The following is an 11,498-nucleotide window of genomic DNA, read 5'->3' as shown; positions in this document are numbered from 1 at the left end:
CCATCCATCCACCCATCCATCCACCCATCCACCCATCCACCCACACAACCATCCATCCACCCACACACCCATCCACCCACCCATCCATCCATCTATCCATTCACCCATCCATTCACTCACTCACCGATCCATCCATCTACCCATCCATCCAATCATCCATTCATCCACCCACTCATCCACCCACCCATCCACCCATCCATCCACCCATCCATCCATCCACCATCCACCTACCCACAACTTTCTACCCATCTACCCATCCATCCACCCACCCATCCATCCACCCACCCATCTTTCCATTCACTCATTTACCATCTATCCATCCATACATCCATCCATCAATCCATCCATCCATCCACCTATCCATCCATCCACCCATCTGTCCATCCACCCATCTATCCATCCACCCATCCATTCACCCATTCATCTATTCACCTATCCATCATCCATCCACCCATCTATCCACCCACCCCCCCACCCACCCAGCCATTCACCCGTTCACCCATTCACCCATCCATCCACCTGTCCATCATCCATCTATTCTATATCCATCCATCCACCCATCCATTCAACCAACCACTCATTTATCCTTCCACCCACCAATTCTTCCATCCATCCATCCATCCACCATCCATCCATTTACCCATTCATTCATCCATCCATCCATCTACTCATCCATACATCCACTCATCCACCCACCTGTCCACCCATTCACCCACCTGTCCACCGTTTCTTCCTTCCTTTTTTGCCTTTCTTGTTTCCTTCTCTCCTTCCTTCCACCCATCCACCCATTCACCTGTCTACCTATCCATCCATCCATCTGTCCACCCACCTGTCCCTCTATCCCTGTTCATCTATTCTTCCATCCGTCTACCCACTCCTGAGTACTCCCTCTTCCAGCGGGTGGCCCATGCAGATCACATGGCAGAATATCCTCTATGCCAGGAGAGCAGAGTCCAATACCCCGTCTTTGGAATTCACCCTCCTCCAAGACCCCATTTCCTCACCCCCATCCAAAAGGGATGCCAAGCCCACCCTGCCCACTCCTAGACTGCCATGAGCACCCATCTGGGAGAGGTCTTGCCAGGGCACTAGGCAACTCTCCCAGGTAAGAGCACACCCATTGCCTCCTTAAGTGAGCAGTTGCAGCCACCTTCCAGAGCAGGGCCATGCTTCCAATCACAGGGCCTTTCCTGGGGGCCTCCACCTCCCCGCCTTCTCTTCAGCCCTAGTGAGCTTCTCCCTCCTGCCATTGTGCCTCCCATGCCCACCTCCTGCCCAACACCCAGGCCTGACTCAGCAACTCACACTTCCACATTGCTTTGCTGTCTCCTCCCAGCCCCCTCACTGGCAGTTCATTGAGAGCAGGGGGCTTCCTCATGTTTGCCCCCTCCTCCATGAACCTGTCAGCCAAGCACATGGACCCCAGTGCAGCCAAGGCCGGTGCCATGAGGGCTGGTCACATGAAGAGCTGCTGTTGAGGATGCCGCCATTGTCCTTCCGTGTCCATTATGGGAAGACAATCTGGAGCCAGGCAGAGCCTGTCTTGCCCAAAGAAGCTGAAGTCTTCTACTCTTGAACAGTGAGGACCATCTAATCTCTTGAGCCCTTTTCCTGTTGGCTTCTAGGAAGCTCAGAACTAGATTCAGGGATGCACCCACACCCGTCCTAGCGTGCTCCTTTCCCTAATGACCGAGCCTTTCCTGTTGAATTATCCCATTCTCCATGGGTGCCTTTGACTTCGGCCTCCTTACTGGAAATTAGCGGAGCTGCAGTTTGCACGCACTGAGCTATAAGGTGACTTTACTTGGAAGTGGATGATAGTGTCGTCTTCCCTTCTTGCCTCTCTCTTTCTCCTCTGAGACAGGATCCCGCCGGGGCCTGGGTTTGCTCCTTTGTTTAACAGGGACTGTCCCAGTTAGTGCTGACCTCATCCCAGACCTGCTGGGAGACATCCCCTGTCCTCAGAGCTGTATCCCCTCCCCAAGGACAGCACAGACTAACTGAGGAGCCTGATAAACCTTAGTGGCATGGTGCATTAACAATTTTAAAATCCTTCTCAAGTTGACTGGTGTTTGTACTTGCTTTTCTTTTTTATTTAATAAAATGCAATGATCCAAACCCAGTTAATCTAAAGTTCTTTGAAATGAACCATCTTTTTATTAAATCAAGGAGATGTTAAGTACATTTCTTATTCTTGTCTGGGGGTGGGGTGCAGAGGCCTCTGGGGGGCTTTCAGGGTAAAGAGTGGCCACCATGCATGTTGGGGGAGCCCCAGGAGAGCTTGGGGTCCAGCCAGCCTTAGGACCAGAGTGTAGCCCCACATGGGGTGGTGTGGGGTGTTTGATTCATGGAGTGGGGCCGTTTGTGGGCATCTGCCCCTCTGTGGATTATGGGGGACAGTGCAGTTCATAGGTAGGAGACCTCTGGCCTGGGGGGTAAACCCCTCATTTGTCCTGTGGCCCACAAGCCAAGGGACAGCTGTAGGGAGGGGAGGGGACAGGGACAGGGGCATGAGCGTTCCCTGGTCTCAGACATCACAGAGTTCCCAGACCTCTGACATTTCAGGATTCCCCGATCTCAGAGACCACAGGGTTCCTCGGTCTCGGAAGTCACAGGGACCCCTGGTCTCAAAAACTGTTAAGTTTCCCTGGTCTCAGAATTCACAGTGTTCCCCAGTCTCAGAGCTCACAGGGTCACTTGGTCTCAAAAGCCATAAGGTCCCCTGGTCTCAGGCCCCTGTGCTGGGTGGAGTCCTGAGTCCTTCCCAATAGTGGAAAGGCTGGCAGAGGCAGCCCAGCCACCAGGCAGGAGCAGGGCCAGGAGCAGGATGGGCAGGGAGCCTGGTGGCCTGGTGCTTGGTGTGTGTTCTGCTCACCTCTTAAGTTCAAGGAGAAGAGGCTTTAGAGTCTCCTATCCTGAGCACAGCCAGTCCCGCTTTCCTCAGCTCCGGCCCAGAGGCACTACCCAGCCCCTGCTTTCCCAGCCGCACGGTAGGTCTTAGTCGGAGGGGACCACAGGCATCGTTCAAGTGCCGGCTCTGTGCCTTAGACTCCTGTGGACTGTGAGCCAGAGGTTTTCCCGTTTTCCCTCTAGCAGGGAGACGGGCCACAAAAATGCCCCCAGATGCCACAGATCAGAGTGTGGGGTGCAGGGAAGAGGCCGGGAGAGGGCTGGGGCCTCGAGGGTGAGGGCTGCACGACGGGGCAGGAGACCTCTGAGGAGGTGACCCACCTCTGGCAGAGACTGTGGGAAGGGAGCGGGGCAGGCTCTGGAGATTGCAAGGGACTCCCAGGCAGTGGGAGCGGGAACGGCCAGTGTCCCAGGTGGGCTGTGCAGGGCCTGTTGAGGATCCCATGCCCTGGATTTAGAAGTCAGCTAGAGAGTGATCCCCCGGATTTACGCCTCCAGCCTGGCCCCTCCCACTCCAGACTCGGACAGGCAGCTGCTTGTGGGAGGGCCCCACCGATGTCCACGGGCAGTTCCCACTCAGAGCACCTGACAAGACCCCTACTCCTGCAGCCCCACCTGCCGTCCCCACTCAGTTACGTCAGCCTTGTCCCTCTGTCCCCCTGGACTTCCCACATGCCTCATCCGCTGTCAGCGAGTCCACTGGTCCAGGCTTCAGGACACGTCCACCCCGGGCCTTGCCACCGCTCCGCCTCCACCTCCACCTCCGGGTCCAGTGCTGGGGCACTCACTGCCCTGGACCATCACCTCTCTGGGTTCCCTTTCAAAACTAAAGGCAGATCACGTCTGGTGATTCAAGATCAAATCCAAAGCCTTCCGGACCCAGTGGACCCAGGGGTCATGTGTACCGGCCGGCTCTGACCCCATCTCCCACATGGCTTATTCATCAACTGTTCATCTTTGGTATGTTTAAATATTTGGCCCATTAAAAGCATTTAGGTTATGTGTGTTCTTGTTAGTAGGTTGTGAGAGTTCTTTCTACATTCCGGATAGGAATCCTTTATCAGATAAGCAAATTGCAAATATTTTCTCCCAGTCTGTGGCTTGTCTTTTCATTCTTCGAACAGTGTCTTTAAAGAGCAGAAGTTTTGTAAATTTTGATGAAGTCTGTTTTCCCAATTTGTCATGCATTTGGTGTTGTATCTACGAAGGCTTTGCTAACCCAAGATCAGAAAGATTTTTCTTCTACAATTTCTTCTAGAAGTTTTACTTTTTGAGGTTTCAGATTTAGGACTACGATGCATTTTGAACTAGTATATTTTTAAATCGTGCAAAGTATAGACCGAAGTTTGGGGGGTTTTGTTGTTTTTGCCTTGGAAATTCAATTGTTCTAGCACCATTTGTTGCAAGACTGTTCTCTACTGAAGTGCCTTCACACCGTTGTCAAAAAGAGAATGACCATATGCCATTCCAGCTATCTGTCTTTAGGCCAATATTCAGTATTGCACTGGCTCGATTACTGTGGCCTCACAGTAGGTCAAAAAGGCAGGTGATGTGAGTGCCCCGACTTTATTCTTCCTTTTCCAAGTTGCATGGGCTCCTCAGACCCTTTGCATTTCTATATGAATTTCAGAATAAGTTTGTCAATTTCTATAAAAAGAAAAATAAAGCCTGCTGATGATCTGATGGGGATTGCATTGAATTTACAGATCAATTTGGGGAAATTTGGCATTTTAACAATGGTAACTCTTCTGACCCATGAATACAGAATACCTCTCCATTTATTTATATCTTCTTTAACTTCTCTCTGCAATGTTTTATAGTTTTCAGTGTACTGGTTTTGAGGCATTTTTCATCAGATTTATTCTTGAGTATTTCTTAATTTTGATGCTATTATAAATGATGTATTCTTTGAAATTTCAGTTTCTGGTAGTTGGTTAAGAGAATATTCAAATTAAAATGATTTTTGGATGTTCACCATAAAAGATATCCTGTATGCTCAATAACTCACTTACTGCTTCTAGAAACTTTTTTTGTAGATTCCATCAGATTTACTACATAGATGGCTATACAGTCTGTGAATAAAGACAGTTTTACTTCTTCCTTTCCAATCTGAATGCCTTTTTTTTCTCTTGCCTGGCTAGAACTTCCAGTAAAATATTGAATGAAAGAGGTAAGAGTGAACATCCTTGTCTCGTTCCTGATCTTGGAGAGAAAAACACTCAGTCTTTCACCATTGAGTATGATGCTAGCTAAAAACTTGCATAGGTATCCTTTATCAGGTTGAAAAGTTCCCTTCTATTTCTGGTTTTTATTGGGAATGGATGTTACATTTTGTCAGAGGCTTTTTGTGCATCTCTAGAGATGATCATATGGTTTTTCTTTCTAGTCTGTTAATGTGGTAAATTGCATTGGTTGATTTTTAAATGTTAAACCAAGCTTGCATTCCTGGGATGAACCTCATTTATCACTTATTTATGATGTATTATCCTTTTTTTTTTTTTTTTTTTTTATGGAGTCTCACTCTGTCCCCCAGGCTGGAGTGGAGTGGTGTAATCTTGGCTCACTGCAACCTCTGCCTCCCAGGCTCAAGTGATTCTCCTGCCTCAGCCTCCCATGTAGCTGGGATTACAGGTGCCCACCATCATGCCCAGCTAATTTTTGTATTTTTGGTAAAGATGGGGTTTCACCACATTGGCCAGGCTGGTCTCGAACTTCTGACCTTAGGTGATCTGCCCACCTTGGTCTCCCAAAGTGCTGGGATTACAGGTATAAGCCACCATGCCTGGCTGTATTATCCTTTTTAATGTATTGTTGGATTTTATTTGTTTAAAGAATTTTTGTATCTGTTTTCATGAGGGATATTGGTCTAGTTTTCTCTTCTGGTTGTTGTATCCAGATAATGAGGTTAGAAGTAGTCACTCATTTTCAGTTTTCGGGTGGAGTTTGTATAGAATTAGTACTACTGCTTCCTTAAACATCTGGTAGAATTCACCAGTGAGATCTTTTGGGCTTGAAGTTTTTTTGTAGGAAGACTTTTTAACTCCAAATTCAATTTCTTTAATAGATGTAGTGCTATTTGGGTGATCTGTTTCTTCTTGAATAAGCTTTGGTGGTTTGGAAATTTCAAGAAATTTGCTTCTTTTATCTAAGTGATTAAATTCATTGACGTCAAGTTGTTCATAATATTCTCTTATTATTCTTTTAATATCTGTAGAATCTGTAGTGATGTCACCTCTGTAATTCGTGATATTGAAAACTGTGTCTTTTTGTCATGATCAATCTTGCTAAAGATTTATCAATTTTATTGATCTCAAAGAATCAGCTTTTAGTCTTTATTTTCACTGTTGTGTTTCTTTGACTTACATTCTTATCTTTATTTCATTGATTTATACTCTTGATTTCATTGATTCACACTCAGTTTTATTATTGATTCACACTCAGCTTTATTGATTCACAGTCATCTTTATTATTGAGTCATTCTCAGCTTTGTTATTGATTCATATGCATGTTTATTATTGAGTTACACTCATCTTGATTCACACTCATCTTTATTATTGAGTCACACTCTGAGCTTTATTATTGATTCACACTATCAGGTTTGTTATTGATTCACACTCTCAGCTTTAGTATTGACTCATACTCTCAGCTTTATTGAATCACACTCTTACCTTTATTATTGAGTCACACTGTCAGCTTTATTATTAATTCACACTCTCAACTTTATTATTGATTCATATTTTTAGCTTTATTTTTTTTTCTTCTGGTTATTCTGGGTTTTATTTGATCTTTTTCTAGTTTTTAAGATGGAAACTGAGGTTATTGATTTGAAACTTATTTTCTAATATAGGCACTTTAGTACTATTAATTTCCCTCTACCTCTACAACCTATAAATTTTAATATAATACATTCATTTTTATTCAGTTGAACAGAGTTTCTAATTTCTCTTTTTACTTATTTGAAGATGAGTAATTTAGAGTGTTTTATTTAGTTTCCAAGTACTTGGGAATTTTCTAGATACCTATTGTTGATTTCTAATTGTGATCAGAACTCTCATATAAAATGAAAATTCTAAATTTATTGACTCTTGTTTATTTCTGGGTCTGAGACACCTGTTAAGTCACAGATTGGAGCAGCTCGGGGGACGGAGACAGTATCTCAGTGAGTTGTGTGTGCAGTGCCCCAGCCACAGGGCCTGGCAAATGGTTGGTACTCACTGGACATTAGCAGCGAGTATTGTTTTGGGGAAGGCCAGTGGGAGGTGACGAGTTCAGTTCCAAGCAGGGAACATTTGGGGAACCAGCAGTATGGAAGCCAGAAAGGAGAGCCCCACTGGCCACTGGGGTTGGGATGGAGCTCAGCTGGGAGAGCAGATGTTGGAGCTCACGTGGTTGGATGCAGGATAGGGTGGACATGAAGCCACCTGTGGGGCGAGCACACTAGAGCTAGAATACCCCTCAGCTCCATGATGACAGTCAGGAGAGGGCAGCTTTGCTGGACCACAGGGGGACTGGGCCGGCTTAAGCAGAATGACACCTGCTGCTTCCTGGTCCTGCAGGGGAACTTCTGTCCTGTGCCTATCCCCTGAGGGAGGGTGGCGGCTTTTTGCAGCAGCCCTAACAGAGTCTCTCTGTGTTTCATTTCCAGACTGGAAGAAGCGCTTCATCGGCATACGGATGCGGACGATCACACCAAGGTGAGTATCTGAAGAGTGCTGTCCCCTGCTGCCCCTTCCTCTCGTCCCTCACCCTGGCCCTCCCTCCAGACTGTGGCTGGCTGTGCTTGGCTCCTTGCAGGTGCCCAGATGGGCCGAGGCACTCAGGCTTCTGATCATTGCTGAGGCCAGTCCTTCTGCTTGGACCTTTCCCTCTTTGCCTTATAGATTCCTTCTGTTCTTTCAGGACGCCATCTCTTTCCAGTGGCTGCTGTAACAAATTACTATAAGCCTGGTGGCCTAAAACAGCGGGAATGTGTTCCCTCTCAGTTCTGGAAGTTGGAGGTCTGAAGTCAAGGGGTCAGCAGGGCTGCACTGCCTCTGGGGCTCCACGGAAAGCTACTTCCTTGCCCCTTCCAGCTTCTGCTGGCTCCAGGTGTCCTTGGCTTGTGGCTCTCTCCCTGCAGTCTCTGCCTCTGTCTTCACTTGACCTTCTTTCTCTCTGAATATCTGTGTGCACATCTCTCTCTTGTTTCTCTTATGAAGACATCCATCGTTGGAGTTAGGGCTCGCTCTAAACCAAGAAGGTCTCATCTCAAGATCTGCAACTAATGACATCTATAAAGGTCCTGTTTCCAAACAAGGGCACATTCTGAGGTTCTGGGTATACGTGAATTTGGGGGCACACCATTCTGCATTCTCAGGACACTCAAGTGGGATAAGGTGCCTCCTCGTAGCACACAGAGCCCTGGCCTCCCTCCCCAGCCTTGAACTCATCCTGCTGTGTCAGAATCACCTGTAGTGGGACTGCCCCACACCATCCTGCCTCCTCGACTGTCAGCTCCTTGGGAGCAAGGACTGTGACCTGCTCATTCCTCCGCTCTGCCCCAATACTAGGTCCACCGCAGAGCAGGTGCCTAGAAATGCTGAATGAGTGCAAGAAAGAGGGGGCTGGGGGAGAGGAAGCGGGGGCAGGATAGAAGGGAGGCTGGAAATGCAAAGTTTAGCTTCGAGGTTTGAAGAAGGGAGAGGTCACTGCATTGGGAGCTTAGGAAGAACTCTAGAATACTCAAGCCACCATTCAAACTACACAGTCCCTAAAGCTGTCATTCCTCCTGTTTCACCAACTCTGCTAATCTAGGGGTGACATTTGAAAAAAATTATAATCAACATTCAGCACACCAATATATCTTTTGTTTCTTTCTGTCTGTCTCTTTTATCTGTCTGTCCATCCCACCTCTGTCCAGTCTTCTGTCTGTCCATTCCATGACTCAGCACTGTCTGTTCATTCCATGACTCAGCATTGTCTGTTCATACCATGACTCAGCATTGGCTGTCCGTTCCATGACTCAGCATTGGCTGTCCATTCCATGACTCAGCATCACCTGTCTGTCCATTTCTCCTTCTATCCACCCATCCATCATCATTCCTTCTTCCATCCATTCATCTACCCTTCCGCCCCTCCTCACACCTGTCCACCCACTCTTTCCTCTCTTCACGCTTCTAACCAGCCATCGCTACCATGTTTCTCTTGAGAAGCACATCTGGTAGGGGACACAGAGTGGCCAGTGGTGGGACAGGGCAATGTGGGGGCCCAGAGGAGGCTCCTCTTCTGGCCTGGTGCTGGAGGGAGGGAGGGGCAGCTTCATACCAAGGAGCTGGGCAAAGGCTCAGAGGAGGGGCCTTGACAGCAGACTCTTTCCAGCCTGGTGGATGAGCTGAAGGCCAGCAACCCAGATTTCCCAGAGGTCAGCAGTGGAATTTACGTGCAAGAGGTTGCGCCGAATTCGCCTTCTCAGAGGTAGGCTCTGCCAGAGGAGACAGGGAGATTGCTGGAGGCATGGGGCAGGTGTGAGGTCTGGGCTGGGACTGCGCCACTGACCTCATGTGACCTTGAGCTTCCCAGCAAAGTGACGGGGAAGGGGCAGGTGAATTCTAGTGTGTCTGCTAAGCCAGGGGAGGCTGGAGAGCTGAATGGTCCCTAGAGCCCTGACCATATCCATCCTAAGTCCACAATGTCATTTCCTTCAAGAAGCGGAGACTGAGGAGTACCTGTTGGGCTAAGAGCCCACTCTAAGCCTGATTCTTTCACCAGCTGGAGACCAGCCTGAGTCCTGGGTCTTTCTGGAACTCACCTTCCTCATTGTAAAATGGAGATAATTCAGCCTTTTTTTTTTTTTTTTTTTTTTTTTTTTGAGACAGAGTCTCACTCTTGTTGCCCAGTCTGGAGTGCAGTGCCGCAATCTCAGCTCACTGCAACCTCCGCCTCCCAGGCTCGAGCGATTCTCCTGCCTCAGTCTTCTGAGTGTCTCGGATTACAGGTGCCCGCCACCACACCCTGCTAAGTTTTTTTGTATTTTTAGTAGAGACACGGTTTCACCATGTTGGCCAGGCTGGTCTTGAACTCCTGACCTCAGGCGATCCGCTTGCCTCGGCTTCCCAAAGTGCTAGGATTTCTACCCCCAGGAGACTTTGTAGATGAAATGGATAAAGCACTGCTTTCTTTGAAGTCTTCCAGTACTAGAGAAATGTTAAGCATTGCAACACCATAGGCTGAGGCAGGCGTGCAGCGACACTACCGCACGCTGGCATGGCTGACCAACCCCCAGGAAGGGCTCTGAACCAGTCGCCTCCCGTCCTTAGCCTCGGTCTTCATCTGCACTGGGAAAAATCCACGTATAAGTGGATCCACACAGTTCAAACCCATGTTGTTCAAGGGCCAACTGTACTGTGCGTCCTCAGAGGCTAGGCTTGAGGATGGGAGGCCCTGTGTGACCTTCCGCGATGAGCACAGATGGCACACGTGCCCTGCCCGCAGCAGGCCTGCAGTAAAAATTGTTGAGATGGTATAAGATTTTCCACACGCATCATCTCAGTTAATCCTCACTGCAGCCAGGGATTCGCAGGCTCTTGCCCTTACCCATTTTACACATGGAGGGACTGAGGTTTAGAGAAGTTACTCTTCCAGGTCACACAGCCAGCATGTGTGGGTCCTGATGCTGGTGCCCACGCAGCTGAGCACGGTACCATCACCTTCCTTCCTGGCAGTGGGGAGGTCTCAGTGAGCCTCATGCAGAAGGAAGGCCGGCCCCGTGAGCTCTGCTCTCACATAGAAGTCTTCGTAACTGCGGTAACAGCAGAACCTACTCCTGGGCCTTTGTAATTTGCAAAGCACATTTCCACATAGGACTGTAGACCTGAAAACTGAGGCTCATGGGGACAGAGTGCCTGGCCCAGCTAGAAGGGCTGCAGCAGGATCTTGAACCCTCCCTTCTGAGGCATGGGAGAAGCAGTTTGAAAGGTCGTTTGCCTGTCATGTGACATTGGATTTCTTCTGGTGTGAGAGCTTTGGGGCCAGGGCACTGTCCTTTCCCATCAAAACGACTTTTGTTGAAATGTTGTCATTGACCCTGACTGTGCCTCGTCCTGGGTTGTGCCTGTGGAGGCTGTGGGTGGTGACCCCGTCTTGTTGGCAGAGGCGGCATCCAAGATGGTGACATCATCGTCAAGGTCAACGGGCGTCCTCTGGTGGACTCGAGTGAGCTGCAGGAGGCTGTGCTGACCGAGTCTCCTCTCCTGCTGGAGGTGCGGCGGGGGAACGATGACCTCCTCTTCAGCATCGCACCGGAGGTGGTCATGTGAGGGGGCGCACCGGAGGTGGTCATGTGAGGGGGCGCATTCCTCCAGCGCCACGCGCCAGAGCCTGCAGATAACGGAGGGCACCGCTCCCCGAGATCAGGACGAAGGACCACCGTCGGTCCTCAGCAGGGCGGCAGCCTTCTCCTGGCTGTCCGGAGCAGAGCGGAGGCTGGGCTGGGCCAGGGGCCCAAATTTCCGCTTGGGGAGTATTGGATCCACCTCCCAATGCAGGGAGGGAAGCCCAACGTCCCCTTGTACAGATGCCCCTTGTACAGGTGACAACCCTCCTGAAAGTCA

The 11,498-nt window shown here is 49.0% G+C and overlaps 1 protein-coding gene across 1 annotated transcript in view; it reads left to right on the top strand.

The window, feature by feature from the left end:
• Positions 1-11,267, top strand: part of HTRA3 (HtrA serine peptidase 3) — a 29,647-nt gene extending 18,380 nt beyond the window's left edge. The window contains exons 12-14 of the mRNA XM_011935445.1: positions 7,556-7,604; positions 9,268-9,363; positions 11,039-11,267. Of these exons, the coding sequence (XP_011790835.1) occupies positions 7,556-7,604; positions 9,268-9,363; positions 11,039-11,204 (311 nt within the window). The 3' untranslated portion in view covers positions 11,205-11,267. The remainder of the gene's footprint in view (positions 1-7,555; positions 7,605-9,267; positions 9,364-11,038) is intronic.
• The last annotated feature ends 231 nt before the right edge of the window (positions 11,268-11,498 follow it).

This window comes from Colobus angolensis, unplaced genomic scaffold (assembly GCF_000951035.1).
Source record: "Colobus angolensis palliatus isolate OR3802 unplaced genomic scaffold, Cang.pa_1.0 Scaffold143, whole genome shotgun sequence".
NCBI lineage: Eukaryota > Metazoa > Chordata > Mammalia > Primates > Cercopithecidae > Colobus > Colobus angolensis.
This window is presented reverse-complemented; position numbering and strand designations above follow the sequence as displayed.